The sequence below is a fragment of the Sander vitreus genome, chromosome 10 (assembly GCF_031162955.1).
Source record: "Sander vitreus isolate 19-12246 chromosome 10, sanVit1, whole genome shotgun sequence".
NCBI lineage: Eukaryota > Metazoa > Chordata > Actinopteri > Perciformes > Percidae > Sander > Sander vitreus.
The window spans coordinates 33010773-33038332 of record NC_135864.1 but is presented as its reverse complement, the minus strand read 5'-3'; the positions used below and the strand labels follow the sequence as shown (position 1 = coordinate 33038332).

Below are 27560 nucleotides of genomic sequence, written 5' to 3'. Positions count from 1 at the left end.
TGACTGAAACCAGCTGAAACGGAGAAGGAGATCAGTGAGAGGCGCTGGTCACTGCACTTTAGTTCATAATGGAGGATCATACTTATGCCGAGACACAGGAGAAGGGATCCTCGTCGCCAAAAAAGCGAAAAAGGGAATTAAAAAGGCAACGTGACACGGGGGTAAACATCGGGGTAGCCTTTCCCAGATGGAAAGAGCTAATGAAGGAGAAAGACTTTCAAAGGGACGCTGAAGTTGCCGGCTTTCTTCTCGACAGGTAAGTCAATGTTACGGTCTAAATAACTTACACACGCTCACACTAATGATTCAATGTTTGTTTGAAATAATGAACCTCATCACCCCGAAATAAAACTTGATGAATAGCTCCTTGGTACATACTTGGCTACCGTAGATGCAACACGCATTTGAAAAAGCGGCGCTAGAGAGCACTATTCATTTGAATGCAAAATACAATTTCACCGCTAGATGAGAGAAATTCCTACACAATGTACCTTTAAGTACAAATGTTGAGGTACTTGTACTTTACTTGAGTCTTTTCTTTTCATGCCACTTTCTACTTCTACTCCGCTACATTTCAGAGAGAAATATTGTACTTTTTACTCCATTACATTCATCTGACAGCTTTAGTTACTAGTTGCTTTACAAATTAAGATTTGTGCACACAAAACACATGTAGTTTATAAAATACAATCAGCTCCACACAACTCTCTCTGTGTCTCTCAGCATGACTATGTTCAGAAGATTGTATCGTCCGGTGACTTTCGCGCAGACACTCGAGTGAAGATGATGACCTCTTCTGAAGAGTCCATCATGTTTTTGTAATCCTCCGTGTCCTCCTTGGCTACTAGCAACTGTGTGGAGGAGGGCGGAGGGCGTGTGTGTGGGGGGGGTTTACAGCGTGGTATTAGAACTTTTACTTAAGTAAAGGATCTGAATACTTCTTCCACCACTGATAGATAGACACTCACTGACTGTGACTCACTGGTAAAGAGGCAGGGACTCTTGGGCCATGTTTAGCCACCCACCTCTCATAACGTTCCTTTTCGTTGGGTTTCAGCACCTCTTTTGTGGTATCTTTTTACTTCCCATTGCGCGTCCAGACGGGTTTTTTTTACACTCTGCCTCTGCTTGTCTGCCTTTTTCTCTGCTCTGTCTCAGCTCGGGTCATTGGTCGAGCCATGTAGGAAGCTACGCCGGTAAAGAAGAGGCCAGAGGAGAAGATGTGTATAATAGAACAGCAAGTGTTTATTGATTTACAATATTATGACAGGCAGTGGTGGCCTAGAGGTTAGAGAAGAGAGCTTGTGACCGGGAGGATAAAATCTGGTTGGGAAAGTGAAAGAGTCCCTCCCTCATTAATACCACTGAGGTGCCCTTGAGCAAGGACCCTTAACCCCAACCGCTCCAGTGGAGCTGCTCAGTTGCCAGCAGATCAGCTGGTGTGAATGTGTGCAACTGTGTGAATGTGATCAGGGCGTTCCTGCAAAAGAGAGGCTCCCCTGAATAAATAAAGGTTAAATTAAAAAAATAAAATGAACAAAATTAGAAAAAAGAAAAAAGAATACATTTAGAAACCAAATTCCTGTCTTGGTACATGCATTAGCAGGCCTGTACCGCGATGACGCCAACATCACGGCCAACATAAGGACCAGTAGCAGAATAAGGCTGTATAATTAACCATAGTTAACAAAGCAAGAGCTTCCTTGTACTGTTCATCTTACACACACAAAAAATGTGGTTAATACAAAACATATGTTGCACGTGCAAGCTTGTGTGACTCTTTCCCTTTTCTGAAATTTCAAACAGATGGCATGTGAAAATATTCATTTTTCTTCTGTTTGAAAATCTGTTGCTGCTTTTGGAAAGTTGTTGCATGTTGTATAGTCCTAAAGAACATACTGGACCTGTGTTTGTCTAAAATCTGTTTTATAGCCTAATCATCAGGAATTATGAATGAACCAATACTTAACTTACTTATGCCTGACACCCCTTGGGGGGTATAGGCCGTCGACAAAGGACCTCCAGAGAACTCGGTCACTGGCTTTCTTTTCTATCTGTGACCAGGTATTTTATTTTCATTTTTTATTTTACCTTTATTTAACCAGGAACAGACTCATTGAGATTAAAAATCTCTTTTTCAAGAGTGTCCTGGCCAAGACAGGCAGCAGTACAATCATACAGACAGTACATACAAACACAAAAATTCACAAAAACATAAAACAACTGAAACAGCAAATCCCTCAAAGTCAACCACAATCCTAAACACATCGGGCAAAACATCTACAGCCAGATGTGGCTGCCTCCAAGTCAATCAACATATAACATAGTATATCCCATCTTTTTGATATCTGTCTGAAACTCCCTCTGCCAGGTGTTTTCTAGGCCGACCTCTCTTTCTCTTCCCCTGGGGGTTCCATGTCAGAGCCTGTCTGGTGGTATTCGACATTGGTTTACGAAGGGTGTGCCCAATCCATCTCCATCTTCTTTGTCCAATTTCGTCTCTAGCATGAATGAACCAATAACCTGCTAAGAATTACCCAGTTTTCCGGAGCACCTCAGTGCTTTCAGAAAACCTCATGAAATAGGAAACAACTCGGGATGCCACAGTGGGAAAAGTCAATCCTCTGGCATTACTTGCTTTGTCTTTGTTATCCAATGGAGAGGTTAACCACTTACCTAATCTTAGACAATCTTTTCTAATACAGCTTTTTGGCAGACATTTTGACATCTCAGGATAATTGCAGATGTAATTAGAAACAAGAATAACGATTGCAGGAAGGTCTTACTGGGACTCTTTATTGAAACAGAGCAATGGTAACAACTGTGCTCTCCCCCATATGACAAATGTGATGCTGCAATGCTTTGAACCTGAGTAAATATTGTTATTCATAAGGTTATATTCTGTTCGTTGTGTAACTGTAATTGTGCCTCTGTATTTGTAGTGAAAACGTCTACAACTCTAGAACATGTATAGACAGTAATATATTTTAGCGTGTGTTGATGATTGGTCTACACCACACTTCTAAACATTTGGATTTGAAGCTGTGCAACCTCTAGAATAGATAGCTTTGACTGAGGTGGAAGTGCTTTCTGATTTTCTTCAGCCCAGTTGGAGGTCTGAACACTTAAAAAAGTTCACACTGAATATGACATCGTCTCCATTTCTGGGGCCCTCTGCGAAGCTAACATAATGTTAGCTCGTCTCTCTGCGGGACCTCGATTAGACCCTTTATGTTCAGTTCATTTTCTGTTTTAAATTTGCAATTTGATCTCATACCTGTGCTTTTCCGACATTGTGACATGTCAAAATGTCTTCTGTGAAAAAGTGGCCAATGGATATCTCCCTCACTCGTCTTTTAGTTGCGAGGCACCTGTTAGGATGGGAGTAGACTCGCATTGCGGGTCTGGCTTGAGGGTCTGGCTAGTCCACACAGCATTCCGGGACGGGAGAAAAACGTGCTCTGGTTTATTGGTATTCTTTAAACCAATCACAATCGTCTTGGGTGGTGCTAAGCGCCGGACGGAGCCACGGTGCCTCTGCAAAATAGCCTCGGGAAGGAACTTGTTTTGGTGGAACATGTGTACGTTCAAAAGTAGTTTTAGTCGTGCAGAGATCTGAGGAGCAGTTAAAGGAGAACTCCGGGCAATTTTTACATTAATCTTGATCGCTATACGTATGTGAGTACTGTCGATAGCAAAAAAAACGAGCCAAATCGGTGCTAGCAACATGGAGCTGCTGCAGCTAATGCCGAGAGCTCCCACTTCGCTAAAACGGCAGTTTTGGGGGCATAAGATAAAGAGTGCCTTTGTGCCTCTTAGCAGACACAAAATGCAATTAAAATGTCTGTGCAACATGAACAGGGCCCTTACACAACAAGATGCGTTTTCAACTCAGACATTGTTTAAATTCACCTACCCTGTTAGCTGCTAGCTGCCGTCTGGGATGAGTGAGTGTGTTCAGCCAGGCTTTGGTAATAATCATCACGCAGCAGTTCTGTGTGTATTTGTAGCATATATATCCATTTTGTGTGCGATCCATCTGGCGTTGCTGAATAGTAGTCTCTGCAGTGGCGAACTGTGTGTTAGTTGCCTTAGCCAGGCTAGTAGGCCCGACCGGCATTCTTCTACTTCCTCCCCGCCTTTCCCGCCTGCCGCGGCCGACAACAATCCACAGGCGCCCGCTGGTCTGGCGCTATTACTTTACAAGAAACAGGCATCATTTGGCCCATTTCCATGTAGTTACATAGTCACTGATATGATCATAACCACTACAGTGCTCAATTACCTATTTTTGAGGGGGAAATAAACTTTTTTCGCCGCAAAAATTTCGCCGCAAAAGCATGAACTGTCCTCTGGAGGACATCCACCAGACCAGCGGTGTGGATTATTGTCGGCCGCGGCAGGCAGGGAAGGCTGGGAAGGAAGTAGAAGAATGCCGGTCGGGCCTGCTAGCCTGGCTAAGGCAACTAACACACAGTTCACCACTGCAGAGACTACTATTCAGCAATGCCAGATGAATCGCATACAAAATGGATATATATGCTACAAATACACACAGAACTGCTGCGTGATGATTATTACTGAAGCCTGGCTGAACACACTCACTCATCCCAGACGGCAGCTAGCAGCTAACAGGGTAGGTGAATTTAAACAATGTCTGAGTTGAAAACGCATCTTGTTGTGTAAGGGCCCTGTTCATGTTGCACAGACATTTTAATTGCATTTTGTGTCTGCTAAGAGGCACAAAGGCACTCTTTATCTTATGCCCCCAAAACTGCCATTTTAGCTAAGTGGGAGCTCTCAGCATTAGCTGCAGCAGCTCCATGTTGCTAGCACCGATTTGGCTCGTTTTTTTTGCTATCGACAGTACTCACATACGTATAGCGATCAAGATTAACGTAAAAATTGCCCGGAGTTTTCCTTTAACCATAGTCCTCAGAAATCCACTGGAGTTTAGAACTACAACACAAAGATAGCGGAAGGAAACAGACATCGGCTGAAAAGACAGGCATCCGGCGGAATTTCCTGCGACACCGGAGCAATCCCGGAAGTGGAACGTCGTGGATGTAGACTAGTGTGGGACAACTTCCACCTTTGCCATTCCTATGACTGTAATACATGGACTCCCCACATAGATCTACACAACTTCAACCTGTGCAGAGGTCTAATCAGTGGGCCTTAAACAGGAATGATGTCCTGTGTAAATATAACATTACTTACAGTAGCAACTAATTGAATCAAGCAGTCTGTATCTGCACACACAGTCCTGAGAAAAGGGTCTAAATAGGTGAACACACCTGTGGGGGTTTGTTTGTGTAGGCCCTATAGGTACAATGGTATCTAAATGATGTAGGGTAACTTCCTTAAACTGTAAAACAAAAGGTTGTTGTATAATTATGTTACTGAAGCACTTTAAAGTTGAAAGTTTTCCCCCTACTACTCAGCTATTATTGACGACTCCATTGAGTGTACTTGTCTTTTTAATGTTCAGAAGCAGCTTTTCAGCATGAAAAGTACAAGACTATAGTTTCCCCGAGGGGGTTTCAACTTGGATTTATACATCTCCCAGGGATACAATATTTTTTTCCTCCTCCTTTGCTTGTAATTTATTTTAAGATATATAGTTGAAAACAACCTGGAAATTTAAATATCAATTCCCTACTCTCTAGATAGAGGCTGTATGTAAATAAACCTGATTAGACAAAACCTGTCGACTCAAATCTGTTAATCTTTTTGCACGGATCAGTGAAGCAGCTTCCAAAGTGTGTTAGTGCACGTCGATGGATCACCATTACCTTCAATGTAGGGACAGATGAAGCCCAGCTGTGAGGATTTGTGCTTCACAGGTTACAAATCAACCTTAAGCAGGTAAATGCACCATAAATCTTCAGGCTATTGCTTTGTCAGTTCATGCTGGAGCTCACTGTGAGCTGCAGGTGCCTTTGGGACAGCTAATGAGCCCATATGCGTGGTGGATAGTTGGAGCCTGCCAGGTTGTGATGCACAGCTCTTCACTAAAGCACACCATCATCACACATCCTTAGATATTTTAGCAGGAATTCATAGGGTAAGAGATGCCCATTTTCATTCTTTTTATTTTATAATCTGTACCATTTACAGTATTTATAGTGTGCTACAGTGATATACATATATTACAGTGATGTGGACTATTGGACCGTGGGACAGGTCTCCAGGTTTCATACTGACACACCAATGGATGTGAGGTATGAAGCTGTCAAAACTCCACACAAAAGGCTGGGTAGTAACTGCTGACAAGCATATTGCCTCACATTAAAGGGAAACAAAAGCCCCGACACAGAATTAACTTTGTGCTATTCTTCATGTACTTGAGAGTAAAGTACACATGGATAACTGTTGGTAACTTTTGGAAATCAGAGCATTAACATCAAGTTGAACTGAATTTAAAATGTGACTGTCCTGGTAGGCTTGTACAAGTTCTAATGTCGGCTGTTAAATAAGCCTTGCCAGAGGAGTTGTCTCTGATCTCTAGGTTTAATTCAACAGCCTGAACATAATTCAACAGCCTGAACACGTCTACATCTGTCACGGACTCAGGACAAAGAATAATATCCAAATGTTTTTAATGAAGGTTCTTGTCAGGCAAACAAAAGTCAAAAACAGTATCAAAAAACAAGGTCCAAGAGGTATAAAACACAGGAGATCGCAAAGGAGAGTGGTGACAAAGGCAGTGTCAAAAAAAACTCAGGAGACTTCTAGTTAAACTGCTCAAACAAGCTTAGTAGTACAAAAGCCCAGAAGATCAACTTAACAGGAGACAAAACACTGGAAGATCAGGCAACACACTGAAGCAAAAATACTGAGGGAGTCCATATGCCACGTAAAGACGAGACCAGACAACAACTGAGGACTGGAGAGGGGTTTTGTAGATTAACGAGCTGAAACAGGCAACAGGTGAGGAGTGCTGGGGATAGTGAACGATGAGACTGATTGAGTGGAGAATGGGTAGTGGGCGTGGCTGAGGTAGAGCACAGTGCTGGTGTGACAACGTCCAGGTTTATCTGTGATGGGCTGCAGGAAGGCTTTCATTCATTATGTTGTAGGTATAACCACACAGAAGCCTGAGTAATAGATTACTCGTGCTCTCTGCACACCATAACATAGAACATCGTGTGAGTTTGAAAGTCCAATTTGTAGTTATGTGAAGTTTTCACAATTCTACACACTAACCTTAATATAACATAGCAGAAACACCTCAAAAGCCAAGAACAAAACAAACTATACATCTTTAAAACAAATTACACTCTGACTGTCTGATGCTGTCATGTTGTGTTACATTGTCCCTGTTTGTCTGATTTGGGGATATCATTTGAAAAAAATGTTATCCACTTCATGTCCAATTTTTAAGTAAGTAAATGCCAATTTATCATACACATTAAAGTCAACCCACCTTAACCATTTAATATAATTAATATATGTCTAAACATTATTGAGAGACTTATATACAACATATCACTTAAAAAACAAACATGTTGATTGGAATCTTATTTTACTTCATTTAGACTAGATGGATTCATTTACAGGTTACATCTCTATTTACAAGGCAACTAGGCCTAACATGCTGCCAGGGACCGAATGCAATAGAGAGTGCTCATTGAAGCCTTATGTCCCATAGGGGATGAAGAGGAGTAAGTAAGTAAGTCATGATATGATTATTGGGCTAGGGATAGAAGTAAAAGAAGACACACCTTTGCAACGTGCAGTATACATTTATAATCTTACACTGGATTACACTTTGTTTCAAAATTACTCTGAATACAAGATGGTGTAGCTCCTAAAACTAACAGCAGATGGCACATGAGCGCAGGTACATTCCAGGCTTCATTTCATCAAGCAAGTAAACAAAGACATGTTGTAAATATAGGTATATAAAAATAAAAGCATGAATTGATTTAATGAATTGCACTTGTTTTCACATCTCAGTTGCATGTGGGTATGTGTAAACTTGAAGGTTAAGAAGTGCAGAAGAAAAAACAAGCCTTTAGCTGAGCATCACATAATAGAACATAATCCCTTTGCAGGGAGTGTGCATGATTGCATTTATTGCAGATGAGTACTTTCAGCCTCTGAAATCCTCAGCACAGGGGAGCTGAAGTTGGACGAGCAGGGAACTAAGTTCTGGGTGCTCAGATAACTAATCTTCTTTCCGCTGTCCGCTCCTGATCCCTGTTCCAGACCGTCCTCCAGTGAGTCCAGCCCCAGCCTGTGTGGCAGAGGCACCAGGCCGTGCAGGAGGCTGTTCCCCAGGTGGGAGTTACATCGAGCCAAGTTGTCAGTCAGATGCTGCATGTACACCTCTTCCAGCTGTTTCTCTAGCAGCCCATTCAGCACTGAGTTAGACATAGGCTCCAAGCCTGATCCGGGTAGATCCAAGCTGTTGTTCACACTGGCCCCCATAACCAGATAACCCTGGTCTGGTATCGATAAGACAGGCTCGCCTCGTAGCCCCTGTTGGGTTGCCCATTCTGGGTGACGGCAGGCTTCCGTGGCAAGAGGCTGAGTGTGAAAACCTTGCTGGGGGATGGTGGCTCTCAGTGGGTTGTGTGAGATGCGGCCTGAGTCAGCCACCTGCAGGTCTGGGTACTGGTCCAGGAGGCTACAGCTGTCTAGGAAAACTGTAGGGTCAGGTGGACACCCAGGGATCAAGAGGCCTACAGGACCTTGAGGCACCACTTTCAGTGCCTGGAATTGGGTGGTGTCTAGTTCTTCCTGGTTTGGACCTGATTACAGAAAGTAAACGGGTGATTTGGATGTTTTCAACTTAATTTGGTTTGGTTTGACATTTTTGCTATTTGGCACAAAAGCATTAGTGAGATTATATCTAAGAAAGCAAGAAAATCTTAGTAAAAGAGAAGCAAGTGAACTAGACCGTGTAAAGTTAACGCTATACGAAACCAGTACACATGGTTAAACTGATCACATACAGTATATGGTTTGTATGATAATAAGGCTGTTTACCTGCTTCAGCTGAATCTGTCTGTAGGTCTGTAGAGATGGACTCGGAGAGAATACTCCTGAACTGATCTGTACCAGGAGTGTGTGTCTGCGATCTCTTAATCTTGGAAGCCGTGGCAAACTTTCTCTCCTCCCTGTAACACAACACCCTGAGAAAACCTTCAGCCAACATGGCACAGAATGACCGTCCTCCTCTTCTTCTTTTCTGTCTCTCTTTGTACCCGTCTTTGCGTCCTATGATTGCTTAGTCTTAAGTGAAAATGGCACAGTGTCATTGCATATGTAATTGTAAAGTTCTACTAGCTTGTTTCACTTCTGCAACTGAGAACTGGCCCCTCCACCCCTCACCACATACTTCCTTTATTAATATGTAACTGAAAATCACAGTTTAGAGAAAAGAGAACAGTACATTTATACACATGCTGAGAAAACCTTTATCAAAGTCCTTTAATGTGTCAAAAGTAATGCCCCTTTGACTGATATATTATGACATATTACATTATTATATTGTTTATACTGATGCACCAGTTTGTACGTAGCATTTTGTATTTGTAAGCTGGTTAAGTTGGAGCTATTTTATGTACAGTAAGGTCATTAAGTAGCTCCCATTTAAACAGCTTACAACTACAAAATGCTACGTACAAACTGGTGTACAGTAAGGTAATTTAGTTGTCCCCAACCCAGGGGTCAGGCCCTCTCTGAAGGATCAAAAGAGAAATCTGAATGGTCGTGATATGATATGAGTTTGTGGGCAGTCTTATCAGCTAGGACAGCGGGGCATCTAAAGACATTAAAGCAAGGCTGGGAAAGGCTCAGGGTGGCTTCTCCCAACTCAGTCTCATCTGGAGATCAAAACAATACAGCGTTAAAACGAAGATGCGCCTATATAACTCCAATGTAAAGTCTGTTCTGCTGTACGGTTCAGAGAGCTGGCGAGTTGTCAAAACAGACATCAGGAAAATGGAAGTGTTTCACAATGGATGCCTCTGAAGAATATGCCAGATCGTTTGGCCTAATAAGATCTCCAACAATGAACTGTACAAGAAAATGGGAAGCTGGAGCATCACCAAGGAGATTACGCACAGACGCCTGAGATGGCTAAGACATGTGTTGAGGATGGAGCAGGACTGCATCACAAAAGTCGCCTTAAGATGGACACCACCTGGCAAAAGAAAACCTGGGAGGCCCAAAACCACCTGGTGCAGAACTGTGACACAAGAGCGGGAACAGATGAACCTGTCATGGGGAGAGGCCTAACATGCTGCCAGGGACCGAATGCAATAGAGAGTGCTCATTGAAGCCTTATGTCCCATAGGGGATGAAGAGGAGTAAGTAAGTAAGTCATGATATGATTATTGGGCTAGAGATAGAAGTAAAAGAAGACACACCTTCGCTTTTGTGTTAGACACTGGAGAGAACTCATAGACCTCTGAAACACAACAAGAAGTCTCCACCAGACACAGCTCTTTATAGAGGGTCATACTCAAAAACATTGGGAACCACTAGGGCGTAAATCACACGTTTTATCACCTTACGATATTATATTGATTCTTTGGACAATGTTTTAAATAGGGCTGTCAAACGATTACATTTTCTTAATCGCGATTACTCGTTGAATTTCAAGTACCGGTGCCTTAACGGTGCCTGAACCGATACTTTTTAAGAAAGTTAAAAAAAAGAAGGGTACTAAACAGTTGGCGACATTAAAGAATGGCTTGTTTATTGCTAAGGCCATATCGTCAAAATTAAATGTTTAATAATAATGTAATTACTATAACAATAACTTATTTCACTAGTAAATAGCTGTTGAATGACAAAAACAACCACCAGATGGGAAAAGGGTATTTAACAACAACTTTGAATGCACCACGAGGCTGTAAATTACCAGTTTCATTGAACGCACTGTCTGTGTTTTTCCGACAACAGCAGCTGCAGTCTGTTTCATCCCGGTGTTGAATCCTCTACAGTGAAATACAGACAAACTTTACACCGTCTAGCGTTAGCTGTCAGCGTTGAAACCGTGTTTAATCCAGCTACTAGCTAGCGGTAGGCTAACGTTAGCTGCTGTCGAGTATAGAGCTCAACAGTCCCGTCCACAGCGGGTTCCGGAAGTAAAAATACAATGCAATTTCTCCATTGACAAATTGGAGTATAAGCCATAAAATCGCAACCGTCGATGGTAGACTTAAAACCAGCATGCCGACATGACTCAGCGATTGTATATGCTCATATAGACGCCACAAATCATGGGGCACTACCCTTGTTTTGAGATAAATGTCTTTTATTTGCGATGTCTTGGATAAGTACTTCATTACCCACAATCCTGAACAATCCCACAATCCCACAGTGATGCCTCTGATTGGTGGAACTCATGCTAGTGAGGAGGGGGGGTGTCAGTACCTGATCTGTGCTGCCTGCACGATCCGTCACGAGGATTTACGACACAAGCTAATGTTAGTTTAGCTAACAGCTAATTCGGCTAACCGCTAGCTGACAGCTTGATTCAGTCTAAAATAACGTAAACTCAAACTAAACGCTGGGTAAAGCCGTCTACAGCTGACGTAACAGCCGTTATATATGTTAACGGTTATTTTCAGGTTTTATTTTGAGGGTCTTTTAAAGTTATTACATGCTGTCTCAGCTAGCGGTTAGCCAAATTAGCTGTTAGCTAAACTAATGTTAGCTTCTTTTGTTCAGTGGTGCGCGGTGGTTTATGGGATGAGTAGTTCCTTCGCTCTGAGATGACGGTATGTGCACTGTCTTGTACCTTTGACTTTTTGGGGATTTTCTGTTTGTTTTTTTACTCGAAATGATACATTGTATGCTTATGAGTCACGTACCACCTGGTTAGCCTAAGGCATGGTCTAAAACTCTTTATATATGGATTTTTCCAGACGTCAATGGGAGAAATGAATGGCAAATTTACTTCCGTAACCCAAGGTCTCTCAGAGGAGGGGCGGGACTGTAGAGCTCTATAGTGTTAACTAGCGTCACGTGCAGCAATGTTTCTGTTGCCTGTAACGTCTGTTTCAGAGCATCAGAGGGCTGTCAGCGTTAATGCTGACAGCCCTAGTTTTAATATTTACTGATATCACAAAGTCTGCCACAATATGATTTCGATTCGATTTAATTCAGGGGCCTGCGAGATGATACATAAGCCTTTTTAACACTATCAGTTACATTTTTATATATTTACAAAAAGCAACTAAAATATGATTTAAAAATGTCATTAAGCTGTTCCAGACATTCAAATTAAAAACAAACTAGTCTTATAAAAATAATAAATCTAAAGCAGCAATTTCAAAATAAAAGCTCATCTTAAAAATGACAATATGTATCGATAATTTGATTTTGTATCGATAATATTGGATCGTTGAGGATTGAATAGATATATTGATCGAGATCGATGTACCATTACACCCATAGGTCTTCAATAAGTTGGAGCACAAAACCTGTGGTATAGGTGCTGGATTCAAAGGGAGCTGCAATTTACTGCAATTTTATTCTTTAATATCTTATAAGTTTATCATGTTTTAATCTTAAAAGTATGTAGTTACTACAGCTGTAACATAATGTAGTGAAGTAAAAAGTACAATATTTGCCTCTGAAACATGGTAGAGTAGAAAAAACAAATAACATTAAAGCTGCAAGCAACGATGGACGGGCCCTCGCGCTGCTGCGCGCGTCGGGGTTACTGGCGGACGCCGCTTCTTGTGACCATGCATTTGCGCAGCACTCAGACACCGTAAATCGTCACCAATGAATAGGGAACTCCCTGCTGAGTGCACTGATACCTCACACAAGACTCATACAGTTCATTAGCTGTGAAAAGGGGCGTGGCTAGATTATAGGGGGCGGGTCAAACCATCACCAATTAAAAAGGAACTCTCTGCTGAGTTCAATGATACCTCACGCAAGACTCTACCTTAAATGGGTCAGCATTTATAAAAGGGGGCGTGGCTTAAACATAGGGGGCGGGACAAACCATCACCAATGAAGAAGGAACTCTCTGCTGAGTTCAATGACACCTCACACAAGGGTCTACCTTAAACGGTTCAAATGTTATGAAAGGGGCGTGGCTTAAGCATAGGGGGCGGGCCAAACCATCACCAATGACGAAGGAACTCTCTGCTGAGTTCAATGACACCTCACACAAGCTTCTACCTTAAACAGTTCAAATGTTATGAAAGGGGCGTGACCTGAGTAAGTGGGCGTGGTTAAAGTATAGTGGGCAGCTCAGTATCACATGTCGACCACACATTATAAGTTTCATGTAAATCGGATGATGTTTGTCATATAAGGTGCATTTCCTGTTGCCAGCGGGGGGCTCTATGACCAAAAGTAAATATTGGCCTGTAGATGTCCTTCTGGACCCTTGTCAATCGTGAGAAATTTTGGGCAGATACGACAACATACACTCAAGTTACAACAATTTCTTTGTTCATCACTAAACAGTCAAAATGGCCACCATGCCACGCCCACACCGTTTGACGAAAACTTTTCCTTTTAATAACTTTTCATCTTTAAGGTGTTGAGATGGTACAGACCAAATTTGAAGTCCGCCGGATGAAATCTCTAGGAGGAGTTTGTTAAAGTATAGCACCTTGACTTTTAGGCCTACTTCCTGTTACCACTAGGGGGCGCTATGACTTTAAGTAAATATCAGCCTTTATTTGTCCTCAGGGTTGGACTCTTATGAATCCTGAAAGGTTTCGAGCCAATTGCAATGTACACTCAAGTTACACCCACTTCCTGTTTTGATGGCGAAATGCACAAAATGGCTGCCCTGCCACGGCCACGCCCTATGACGAAAAGATTTTCTTTTAACAACTTTTCATCTTTAAGGTCTTAAGATGGCACAGACCGAATTTGAAGTTGATCGGATGAAATCTCTAGGAGGAGTTCGTTAAAGTACATGTGGAAATGGCCAAAATCGCACTAATTTCAAACTTTGAAATCAAAATGGCGGACTTCCTGTTGGATTTAGGGTACGGCTCCAATGACGTTTTTTGTACATCATGACATGTAACATATGTCTACCAACTTTCGTGAGTCTACATTAAACGCACTGCGGGGGCTCAATTTATTTAACTTTGTAGGGGGCGCTAGTGAGCCATTTTTGTGTGCCTATTCCCAAAACCCTTAAAATATGTAAATTTTCACCAGACTTGATGTGACTGCCAATTTTGGTGAGTCTTTGAATATGTTAAGCCCCTCAAAAAGGCAATTCATTTGGTGTAATAATAATTCAGTTTCAATAGGGCCTTCGCCGCTGTCGGCACTCGGTCCCTAATAATGTGGAAATACTCAAGAAAAGTACAAAAACCGGAACACACAGAGAAGCACTTTGAGGGGTGGGTAAAATTCTGTGGAATATCTGCAGAATATCCTTTCTTTTTCACAATGTTTATACGTTTAAGACAATGAGATCACCACATCCAAATGTCAAGCTAATGATGAGTCATGTTCTGTTAACTTCAAATCATTTATCGGACATAGAAATAACACTTTGTTATAAGAAGGCAGAATTCATTTCACCTTTGTTTGACTTTTTGAAACGTATTTCATGACAACCACCAAGGAGTACTGAGAGTCAGGCTTGCAGTTTTATTTGCAGTTTTATTTTTATTTTTGATGTAAGACGGGGATTACCAACATTACACTGTGAAACAGGATGATTATAGCGAAACGAAACAGCGATCCAACTCCCCTATAAACAAAAACAGCAAATAAAAAATTTTTTTACATCCCTCTATGTTTGCAGACTTGTAATTTTGGCATGTGTTATTTTAAACATTTATCATCTCGTAGAAAAACGTTGTCAAACTATTAAAACAGCATTAAGACAATATATAAGAACATGGAGAACAGGATTGTAATGGATTACTTTTAGAGAAGGTGTTGCAGGTTTGGCCATGACGTGATTGGCAGGAGCACAACATGTTTCCAGGATTCAACAGATCACTTCTAATAAACCTGTCGAGTGAAATGAGTTTCATGAATGATGTTCTGTTGGCCAAATGATGAATCTGTGTTACAATTTTTCAAAGTGCTTACATTTTGTTGTGTCTGATCTCAATAAAAAAAAGGAAGCTACACGTTCATGCTAATGGTTGATTGACATGTCATTAAGCCAATAGGCTTAGCAGGCTGAGGTTAATGGGAGGAGGCAGAGCGGTTTGTAGGTACCCATAATGCTCTGCTTTAGCACCTCCTTTCACTACAGCTGACAAGGCACAGCTGAACATAGAATAATAGAAAAAAAAACATACTCAAAACCATCCACATATTTAATAGCCAAGTGAAATGTTGCTTCTTTTTTTTTAATATCCTGGCTTAGTTCCAGGTCCGTCCGGGTCCAGATCTGGATTTAGGTCTCAGGTAGAAACGGTGTAAAGATGCTACTGCTGTGCTTTCTTCGCTAGAGCCTCGGCCTCCTGCAGAGAGACAGAGGGGGAGAAAGGAGGAGGAGGAGAGGGAGAGTGTGTTAAATTAAAATGGAGGATATTGGTTTATATATTCCCTGCCACAGCACAGAGGATAACCCCTCTGTTTCTATGGTAACTGGCACACCTCCCTGCAGTTCCTGTTGTAGCACAGAGGAGGTGCCAGTGTGCAGGAGTGAGAGGAAGAGGAGAGGCCTGCTCGTGTGAGGATAACATGAACAGATGTATTATTATGCAATTGGTGTGTTTTCTGTACGGAAATCACACTGTGAGGAGAAATATATTCTTAGGCACATAAGCTGGTGTTACAGGAAATATGGCCGTAGGAATGCAGTTCAAAGAAAGGACACATATCTGTGTTTTTGTCGTTTGTGTGCTTACCTTTGAGCCCGGGGGAGCAGTCAAACCCAGAAATGCATACACGGCGTTGTCCTCTCTGGCATCGAAGAAGGCCTCATAGTTCTGAGAGAGAGAGAGAAGACATAGAGAGAACTTGAGATGCAGATCGATGGGAGGATCAACTCCAAACCTGAGGAATGATGATGTGAAACAGGCCTGAGGGCGACTGAGAAAGAGAAAGACACAGAGAGAACTTTAGTTGCACACAGGGCTGCTCGATTATGGAAAATTCATAGTCACAATGACTCACAATCATGATTATTTAACATGATTACTTATTGTCTTTTGGAAAGATGTTGCAATTGTTGAACTTAAAAAGCAGTAACACAGTTAAACACATCCACTGTGAAATTTCTTTTCCAAAGCATAATGTGAAAAATTATTGGTTATTTGTCCAAGGAAAGGCCTTGGTAGTTGATCTGATAGGACTCGCTTGTCTTTGAGAAATGTAACCCACAGCAAACAAGCACACACATTCACTCATTGACTGTCGCCTGCAGTCTCTCTCATTACGGATCCCTCACTTCTTCTCATTCCTTTGTTTTCACTCCTTTTGCTCCCACACACACATACCGCTACGCACACAAACAGATTTTTATAAAAGGGGCCGTACAGCTGCAAGTGTACTGGGAAATGCTGTTCTCTTTGTCTGTGACATTCAATACAGCCGGTCCCGCATGTGCAACTTCACGTTCACTGCACAGCATGACTAAAGGCTTTAGGCCGTGTGTCCATCTAATGGGAGTACACTAGCATCTGCTAACACAGATCTCCCATTTTATTAATTCCATATCAACTGTTCAGTTCTGTGAATTTTATCTCCACATGTGATGTTTAACCCTCCTGTTCGTTTTCAAAGTTTCTATATCAGACATTTGGGGTTTCTTTCAAGCTAATTTCCCAAAAAACAACACGGTTCCATTCAACGCTCTTCGCCAAGTGAAATGAAGGATCAGTTCACTACTTTTATTGAATTTTGGGTGTTAACAACTATTGAAATGGTTTTAAAACAGTATCCTGACTAAACTTCAACATAAGTTCCCCTGATGTTAACAATTAGTCAAAATAATTCATAATTGCAGCATTTTAACTCAAAAGTTAGATAAGTTTCATATAAATGAAGTTTATTGACTATTAGTTTCCAAAAAAAAGTGTAAAACTAGTGGTAAAAAGTTGGTTTTACTGGTGAAAAAAAGCACAGAACAAATGTGTTAATTTTTGACCCGGGAGGACAACAAGTGGACAGGAAGACAACAAGGAGTTTTGAGGAATATACTTATTCCCCTTTTACCAAGAGTGAGATGAGAAGATAACTTATATCTGTTAAATATGAAGCCTTAGCAAGGTGACAGTTAACTAAAGTTTGTGCTTAACCACTCAGTTACCCCTGGTTCTGTCCAAAGGTGAAGCATTCTGCCTATCAGCACCTCTAACGCTCACTAATTAATACTTTATATCATGTATGTTTAATCTGTTCGACAACCAAAGTGAAAAAAACGTTTGCTAAAGTTGCAGTTTATCGAGGGGTCATGTGCATATATCTTTTGTCGCTTTTTTAATTCGGAGTTTTTACAGATTTTGTGGGCTTTAGGCAGATTTTGTTACCTTTTGAACAGAGCTAGGCTAGCTGATTCCCTCCGTTTCCAGTCATTATGCTAAGCTAAGCTCAGCAGCTTTTGGCTCCAGCTTCATATTTAACGGACAGATATAAGAGTGGTATTGATCTTCAAATCTAACTCTCGGCTCCTCATGACTCCCTTATGCCAAAATGTTGAACTAGTCCTTTAATTGCTGTTTTGAAGCCTTCTGTCATGATAAATGTATGGTAGATCAATTCTAAATCTTTAATTTGATTTAATATTATTCAAAATATAAAGAAGACATTTTATGTCCACTTGGGGCAGCAGAACAAGCTAACGTCGACATATTATCGCCTTTTGGCTAACATGTTACCAAATAGTTTTGTTTTTAACTAACTCTAGCAGATACAAAGCAACATATTCGGATTCTGTTACCTGTTGAATGTAAAGCCAGTGGTCATTCTCCTTTTAGTTCTGTTTACGTCTCCATAAACTAAGGATATATCTGACTCTTAACGGAACACGCCGACTTATTGGGACTTTGTCTTATTCCCCGTATCCCCCAGAGTTAGATAAGTCCATACATACCCTTCTCATCTCTGTGCGTGTTGTAACTCTGTCTGACGGCTCCACCGTTAGCCTAGCTTAGCACAGATCCTGGAGGTAACCGGCTCCATCTAGCCTACTGCTCCCAAGAAGTGACAAAATAACGCCAACATGTTCCTATTTACATGTTGTGATTTGTAGTAGCAGTGCTTCACCTTCTGAGAATATAGTTCCCAGTTTGTATACGGTTAGAAGATGGCTGTGTCTCATGTGACCTTGTTATTTGTACACGCTGTGACTATACAAATCACAACATGTAAATAGGAACATGTTGGCGTTATTTTGTCACTTATTGGGAGCAGTAGGCTAGATGGAGCCGGTTACCTCCAGGATCTGTGCTAAGCTAGGCTAACGGTGGGGCCGTCAGACAGAGTTACAACACGCACGGAGATGAGAAGGGTATGTATGCACTTATCTAACTTTGGGGGATACGGGGAATAAGACAAAGTCCCAATAAGTCGGCGTGTTCCTTTAAGCTGCTAAATTCTCCACTATGTTCACAAAGTCTAGCTAGTCACTAACTTTGTCTCCACTCTAGCGCCAGGCAGGGAGTGTACAGTGGGTTTATCTAACTTTTTTTGGTGAAAACAACACTGATACAGTAAAGCTGCAGGCCATAAAACCAAAACAATGAGCTGGGTGATAATTCTCGGTGGGTCCGTCAACACGGGTGACATCTTTCATATTACACATAGTAATTTCATTTACTGTTAATATAAAACATATTGATTAGTACAGCCTTAAACATATTCAGTCTAAAAACATCAGAATCAGCATTCAAACCCCACCATACATGATTTGTGTGTACTGAGGAGATAAGTATGTGACCTATCAGAGTAGTACTGTAATCATGCGCCAATAATTCAGAGCATCTGTGTGCATGTGTGCCTCACCCCGCAATATTTGCTTTCGTTGAATATCTGTGGGGGGAGAGGGTTCCCCGTGGCCGGCCTGGACTCCTCCGGAACATTCTCTCTCATCCACTTCCTGTTGTCCTCGTTGGCTGCGATGTCACGCTCCTCGAATTCGATCTTATTGGCCGCCAGGAAGCCCATCACATCCTGCTGCTGCTTTTTAATCTGCGTGCGGGGGGACATGAGGGAGGGTGGCAGAGGGGAAGTTGGCAGTTAGACATATGAGGAAACATAAGGGCCTCGGCTCACCATACTGTCATCAGTCTGCTGCAAAAATAAGGACACTTCTTCTCTGCTGTGAGAAATTACACTAAGGAGATGGCTGGCTGCTCTGTTACTAAGAAACTACTTGTTGTGAGAGTGATATAAGACTATTGAAGAGGGTGAACTCGGCCAAGACCAAGCAGGGACGGATTGTGTTTTATCTGCATGAAAAACGCCACATAGCGAGGACGGAAACTCCCATCATCATTCTCACTTTATTGTTTAAAACGGAACCATTGTTGCATATTTTTTATTTGATAAATTGTCAAAGCCTATCATTTTTACAAAATAAAAGGAGAGGAAATTGCCCACAAAGAAAGAAAAGGCTGTACTGTTGTACCATATTTAACACTTGTCTGGTTTGTGACACTTTAAAAACAGTCCATCCTGCTCGATGCAAAACCAAGAGCTTGTTATCTCTAACAGGATGCAAATAACCAACACTGCAACCCAACAGGAAGTACGCAATGTATCAAGAATGACACTGTGACACCCTATGGGCCCTCATCTCATTCAAAATGTACTATCAGGTGCATCCTTTAAGTTGCTCTGCCACAGAGTAACCCAAATACAGTCACACACAGCAAAGTACTTAAGAAGCTACAGAAAGGATAGAAAAGTGTGCTTGCCTCTATCTATATGGATGTGTGTGTGTGTGTGATTTAGTATATGAAATTGTGGTCCAATGAGGTCTCAGTGGGTGTGTGTGAGAGGGAGGATGGCCCTACAAGGCCAGACGGAAACAGGAGCTCCTCCGGGACTCGAGAGGAGGTAACTGGTCAAACACAAGCCAAATAAGGCCTGCTGCAAGGAGACGCACACACAAACAGCCTCAGCTGCACACACACACACACACACACACACACACACAATCAAAACAAGGTTCTGTGGACGATAATTAATTTATTGTCTTCCTGTGAGCCCAGACACCTACATGAGGGCTCCTCCCAGCTTTATGGCATGCAGATGAGACAGGTGGATTATTTATTATTCAGCCATCTGCTGAAACAACAGTGAGTTATGGAAATGAGGGAGCTGAAAATGCTGGCAGATTAGCCGTGGTGCAGTTTGAAATCATTTAATGGCAGTCACACTCCAGAGGCCAAAGTCCTAAAACCAGCTCTTTGCCCACCTGCTCTGGAAACAGGCAACGGAGTGGAACGCCATGAGCTCAGACTCGCTTTTTATTCCCTGTCTGTAAACACAGACAATCCTCCCTCTGATGGAAGAATCTGCACAGTCTGCTCTTTCTCCCTTTTTGACTTACATTAGTAATTACAGTACACATTCAGCTGGTACTCGTACCCAAAAGGGCAATAACGTTATCCTAAATTGCTAAAATGACAAGTTGAGCACAATGATCCACTTTCTCCTTTCTTTTGGTGCACTCTGGCCATTACCCAAGAAGCCTGCATTGTACTGTTGCCAAACAAAATTAATTTGTAGGCCACGCTGGCCTCATGCCATCTGCCCCTACCTCTAATTGCACAGTGCGAGTTCCCAGTTCTGCCCCCTTTAGCCCTTTGCATTGCTCTCTGGGGTCTTTAGTGGAGCTCCTGGTGATATTAGTATAAAAGAAAACAGGCTGCCTCTGCCTTTGGGTGTGGTAATAAACAACTACTCTTCTCCTGTTGCCCTGTATTACTCATTATCTCTGGAACGCTAGAAATGAGTCCTCAGTCATTCTAGTAGATAGAGAGAGAGATGAGCCAGCAGGGCCTGTAGGCCTCAGGTCTTGATGTCCTTAATCCAGGCTTTCTCTTACAATACCTAAATAGTTTGCCTTGGTATGCAAATTTAAACTGACGTTGAGTATAACAAAATGCAAAAGCAGGAGAGATGTCTCGGTGTTGTTTGTTTTGTCCACACATGGAGCAGGCAGTAACTCTTCTGTGTTTCTAGCCCTGTGGCTCTGTGGATGGCAGTAGCCTGGTCCATCAGTCCACCACTTTGGTCCAGACTGAAATATCTTTCAATGACTAGATGGCCATGTCATTTAAAACAGACATGCATGGTCCACAGGTGATGCATGCTACTGGGTTTGGTGTTTCCCTGGCATTTCCTCTAGCATCATCATGAGGTTGACATTTTTGTTTCTTTAGTGAAATATCTAAAAAAAAACAAAAAAAAAAAACTATTGGATGGGGATACCATAAGATTGTGTACAAACATTCATTTTCCCAACAGGAGGAATCTTTGTGATCCCCTGACTGTTTCTATAATGTCACCAGTAGGTCAAAGAGTTGACTTATCCTGTGAAATATCTCAACATCTACTGTCCAAGATGGAATTGTGTTAACGTCGGCGAACCCCAGACTACTCTAGCGCCATCATCAGATCAAATTTGAATGTGTCCAATACTTTGGTTTATGACATTCCCATCAGCCTCAGCTAAACTTTGGGTTGAGAGCTAATAATTAGCAAATGTTAGCATGTAAAATGCAGAGCTGATCAATCCCTGAAAACAGGTCAGAACTGAGGCATTAACAGCTGCCAGACAAAGCCAGGCCAGGCATTGACTGGATGCACTTTATCCACAACACAGGCTGGGATCAATACGGTGGACACTGATTCAATCAGTTATGTCGACTCAAGGCTGGGGTCAATTCATGTGCAATTTACTCATGTAAAGGAAAAGACATTGGCATTTGTCAAACATTCTGTGTAGACTAAATTACCATTCCAATGGCTTGGGAGTCCAACATTTGAATGCAGGAAAATCCAGTCTGGACTAAAGCAAACATGGATAAAGGTTTTGTCTTGATTAGATCAAGTCTGATTTGTGCTGTAAACAAACACTCAGTGGAATTTAACAGCAACAGTAGCCTCCACCCAATCTTGAGCTCATTCAGCATTACAACATTGTTATAAAAGAGCCTTACACTGCTGCTCTGGCTGGGTTCCCTCGCTGCTGCTGCCTGAAGGTGAAACAACAGCAAAAGGCCAGAAAATAACCTTTCATAACAAACTGACTGATTGACTGACTGACTGTCCAAATCAAGCCCTACAGGCCCTAATGTCAAACCTACAGTGGAAGAAGAGCAGTAAATCTGAAGCAGAGAGCAGAAGACTTGGACATGAACAATGCTGTACACACCGGAAATATATTCCCAAGTTGTTACTGATTCTTAGTACATTTATAGTGGCAATGAGGAAATTGTACAATAGCATGGCTGCAGTGCATAAAGGGAAATGGGGCAGTAAATGTGCTGTTGTGCTGGCCAATTTTTTGGGCTCTTAACACAGATGTTTTCCATATTCAGTTAGTGCTCCACAGTCTAGATGCACTGCTACAGGTGTGTATTTACATGTGTAAATTTTAACACATTGGTAGTGGTAGTGGTAGTCTTCTCTCAAAAATACCACATGTACAAATATGAGAGTGTATTTTTTTGTTTTTTGTTTTGTCACAGCTGAGATTAACATCAGGACATGGGTATGTCGCATGATGACCTAATCTTTACAAAGCCATTGACGGTAACACAAGAAGTCTCTCTGGAGATTTCACAGCGAGTCACAACACCATTCTTCAGGTGACTCAAACATTCTGCTTCTCATTTCTAAGTGGAAATATGATGATGTCAGCTCACATTCAGTTTGCAGGGACACCACTCTCTACAAGGAACAAGCACAGGTCAGGGGTCAGGGGAGAACTAAGCTTTGCTCATACCCAATGACCAGGGTCGGCCCAGTGCTTAACCCTTCTTTTGTTTTTCAAAGTAAGCCAGTCAACATAGGTTGATCCCTCGTTATGATGATACCAATACTGTGACTTCTACGGTGGCCGACAGGGGCAAATGCCCTGCAACTTAAGAAAACACACACAAATAGACAAAACACAAGCAAATTAAGAAAACAACTTCATTAATTTGACAACACATGCGCAGCATTCAGCAAACACGCTGCAAATGCACACAACACAACCAAATACATAAATGCGCTGCAAATATGAAACAATGCAAAAAGAAAAGCACACAAACCCAGAAAACAAATGCAACAAAAAAACGCAGCATCCAGATTACACAACGGAAGTTCTCCAGACCTCTAGAGGGAGCAGCTAGTGGAACAGCTGGATTTTAGACCCCACTGGGAGAGAGAGCTCTGCCTTTTTATTAGAGTCGGGTATGGCTGCAGCCTGGAGAACTCCATAGACTGTATATTAAATTCATATTATTATTATTATTAATAACATAACATTTGTGTTTATATGTGCGAGCGGGACTTATTCAGTTTGATAAATCCCACGGTAAATCGGCTGGTTTACTAAACAGGGAGGGACTAGAAATCCTGTAGGTTTTTTGTATTTCAAGAGCGAATTGCTCCACAATATGAATACAGATTGATCACTTATTTTGTTGTATAATCACAATATTACACTTGAGGAGGCCTATACTTCAGTAATGCGCCTTTCGGACCTCGAAATGAAACCCTCTCATGTAATATGGCTTAAACAAACGTCAACGTTAAACGCTGATGCAGTTTTAAATGTTTTATCACCACGAGTTTACAGACGTCTCTGCTGATTATCACCTGACCTGAGCCGAGACACACCCACCAAACAAGAGAAATCATATTTTAAACATAGACTTAATATTTACAGTCTATTCTCTCTCTCTCTCTCTCTCTCTCTCTCTCTCTACAAGTTCCTAAACGCTACTTTTTTCAATACCAATTTCATAAAATCCATTTCAACAAAAAGAAATTACACCATTACAGCACAATTTTTTATTTATTTTTTCAGCTCCTACTACGTCTCTGTGTGTAACGTAGAGTTTTTCCTGCATGTCTCTACGACGTGTACATTAGACAACCAATTAAACAACGTTATCAGATCTTGGTAGAAGCATGCTGCATGCTTATTGGCTCACTGACTCTGATGAGATTTACGCCTTAGGGACTGAAATTGGGTATCGAGTGACGAGGCATTTTCCGATACTCGAAACTTCAGAGGCAATTGGGTCGGTGCCTAAAAAGTATTGAAATCCGTACCCGGCCCTAGACCTGGGTCACAACCTGGGAGCGATGCATACCAATTATCTCACGTGCTAGAAATGGGCGGGGCGGTTTACACGTCACATTCAGTGAACAGGTAACGTTGTCACATACTCCGGTCCAGCTGTACACCAGCAGAACTAGTGTTTTTACTTGAATACCTCATTGTACAGGTGCTCTCTCCGCGGCTCAAACTCAGACGTACGGAGAGGCGAGAGAGAGAGAGAGAGAGAGAGAGCAGAACAAACAGTAGAAATAGTGAATAGTAGAAATAAAACATGTTTTCTGATTGTTCCACAGCGATTATGTTCTAAAGCACAAATATATAACCCTCAAACACTTACCAGATGGAGACAGATGCTTTTATAATTTAATTATCCTCTGCATTTCATTCATTCACACACAAGGCAGTAGGCTACTCTAGTATCGATTTATGACCTTTTTAAAACGAGGTGAGAACGTAAAGTTAGGCTTTGCTGTCGGCTTCCCGGCGTACTTTAAAAAAACACAAAGGAAGAGCGATAAGCGGCCACAATGAGGTGCTGTCTACAGACGTGTGTCTCGGGCGAGCGAGAGAATGAATGAAGTTTTTTGTGTGTCGACGATGGTGTACTACAGCAGCAAAAACTTACAAAGATAACATTTATTCCAGGACTATCATATTGGACTGCAATGAGTATACACTTGTATGTGGAAGCCAATGGACACACACACACACACACACACACACACACACACACACACACACACACACACACACACACACACACACACACACACACCAAGCTAATCTACTAACCATTCATGCAGATGGGAAATGTTGAGCAATCATGTTGACATAACTAAGTTCTACATTGTCTGTCATTTCCCTACTGTACTTCTCTCTGCCTGGCCTTTGGACATCATTACACATCAGCTGTGGATAGAAATAAAGAGTTCAGTCTATTAGACCTTAAAACACATGGTTATGGAGATGTTTACCAGCCTCGGCACTACATAGAACCATCTCTGATAACTTTTGGTTGTTATATGGATCAGATTCAGCATAAAATCAATACACATTAATAGCTATAAATATAAACTGGGCATGGAACAGAACTTTGTGTTATCTTTAGAAAGTATACCTGTGTCTGAATACTGCTGATTGTTGCTTGTCAAGCGCTGAATCTGATACATCCCTCTGGCGAATTTTACAACGTCTCTCTCGCTGACCTGCAATTGTTTCCTCAGTGGAGCAAAAGCTTTAAATGTAGTTTTTTTTATTTTTATTAAATACTCCTACTTGTCTCTCTTGTTTTGGCTGTGGCTCACATGCTGAACCGGATTAGAGTGATCCATGTAGCAGCAGACACTGCTGGATAGTGGAATGCAATCACTATTGTTTTGTAGTCACTGATGCAATCGAACTGCAAGCTGAGGGTTTCAACCATCACTCAGCAGCTTTTTACTTAGTCTGAATGTCTGTTTTTAATGGAATATATGTGTATTCCATTACACAGAGAGATATTCTAACATAAAAGCTGTATAAATCAGACATGGACTAATTCTGAAAAACTCATATCCAAAATATCTAAATAAATCCAAACAAATCAGAGCAGAGCGTATCAAGATAAAACAGACATACAGACATTATGGAACTTTTTTTTTAAAGTCAGTAACACTGTTGTTTTTCTTCCAACTCTAAAAGAAGATGTAAAATGGAGATGATAATATGAGTAGAAATGTGTCTGTGCAGCATTTAAGAGAACATAAGCTTGCCCACTTGTTCTAGTGGAGTCTACTTAAGACAGATCAATGAGACCTAATGCATGTTTCCCAGACAGGCTGTAGCACAGTGATGGCATCGCTGGCTTTAAACTCGGACCGCTCTGGCTTTACAGGAAGCTCCCGTCCTTTAAGACTGCTGCTGAGCTTTTGCAAATGTCATTTACTTTAAGGGCAATAAAGTTCCTCAGAGCTGTCCAACTGAAAAGAGGCTCTGTGCTTGATCACTTCCTCTGTGTGTGAGCTGTAAAGACAAGCTGCTCAATAAAGAGTAAATCATCCGAAAGGTGACCTAAACCACATGATGTGACAAGGGACTTTAATTAAAGGCTGGTATATCTGTGCCATTTCCATCACAACCCTTTCAATTTTGCACTATGAAACATTTTAGTAACATCCTAGACTGTGACAAGCACAACGCGGTTGATAGTAATATTCTACAACTCGCAGTAGCTGTAAACAAACTATATTTGATTACAAGAATAGCACGTTATAGCCAAAATTCCAGCCTTAGTGCACTTTAAAAGGTAGTAAATGGCATTGGCTACAAATCCAGACCTCCAACAAGTCCTAAACAGAGCATAAGTCTTCCTGGGCTGCAGCTGCATGTCTAAAAAGGGGCCCTGGAGAATTGCATCACCATCATTCCTCTCCACTCTGGACGAAACTAGCAAGAATGAAGCTGATGGTCCTCTGCATGGGCTGCAGGACGGTGAAGGCAACACTCCATACTCTGTCCCCCTTATCAAACACACAGACTGTGAACAACCCTATCCTGGCATCAGGTGATACAACAGGACCTTTTAAGTACATAAATGGATTTTGAATGCATTCCTTTCCTGTTTGTCAGCCTGGTTTCAGCTGCACAAATACTGAACTGTGAATTCAGGGAAGCCTGTGACAAACCACAGCTGAGAGAGAAGCATGCCCTACCTCAAACTTCCTCTATGTCTCTTACTCTGTGACAAAGTTAGAGAGAGAGAGAGAGAGAGAGAGAGAGAGAGGACAAGACAATTGACAGACTCCATCTGTGTCCAAGTGTTGGGGAGAGGCAGAGCAGCATGTTCACTGATGAGTCAGACCACTCCAGACTGAGAGGATGACAGTCGGATGGGCATCAGTTAACGAGTTCAATAAAAGTTCGGCTGCCTTTTGTTTTGTCCAACAAGCGTTGGATGCTGCAGATCAATCTAGCTTAAACGTCATATAAACCATGCTAATCTTTTATCTCTTACCGAAGTGGATCCGGAGGACGATGCTATGTACACTTTGATCACCATGTTCAATCCCTGGTGCTGACACAAGTCCGGTAAACAGCGGTTGGTTGCACTAGCTACTCCTTGCAGACACTTTGCGGGCGGATTGCTCGGCAGCGGGACTAAAAATCAACAAACTTCCCCGGCTGAAATGCTGCGTGTTTGTTGGAGGCAGCGCAGACTATCTGCGCAAATGCTCCTGTTCCCCCAGCACTGGATGGCGCTTTGCATTCCTCCTCCGCCTCTACTCTGCCTCCCCGCCCCTTCTAGTCTCTCTCTCTCTCTCTCTCTCTCTCTCTCTCTCTCTCTCTCTCTCCCTCCCCCCCCCTCTGTAGAGCGAGAACA

General features: G+C 41.9%; 2 protein-coding genes across 2 annotated transcripts; both read right to left on the bottom strand.

The window, feature by feature from the left end:
* Positions 1-6585: 6585 nt before the first annotated feature.
* On the bottom strand, positions 6586-9303 carry LOC144524757 (uncharacterized). The gene is made up of 2 exons (XM_078261218.1): positions 8998-9303; positions 6586-8759 (listed from the first exon to the last, which is right to left on the bottom strand). Exons 1-2 carry the CDS (start codon positions 9164-9166, stop codon positions 8080-8082), a joined length of 849 nt encoding a protein of 282 aa, XP_078117344.1. The 5' UTR covers positions 9167-9303; the 3' UTR covers positions 6586-8079.
* A 5290-nt stretch (positions 9304-14593) lies between these two features.
* On the bottom strand, positions 14594-27451 carry sh3bgrl (SH3 domain binding glutamate-rich protein like). The gene is made up of 4 exons (XM_078261217.1): positions 27195-27451; positions 18919-19104; positions 15822-15902; positions 14594-15431 (listed from the first exon to the last, which is right to left on the bottom strand). The coding sequence occupies exons 1-4, from the start codon at positions 27237-27239 to the stop codon at positions 15396-15398; spliced, it is 348 nt and encodes a 115-aa protein (XP_078117343.1). The 5' UTR covers positions 27240-27451; the 3' UTR covers positions 14594-15395.
* Between the last annotated feature and the right edge of the window lie 109 nt (positions 27452-27560).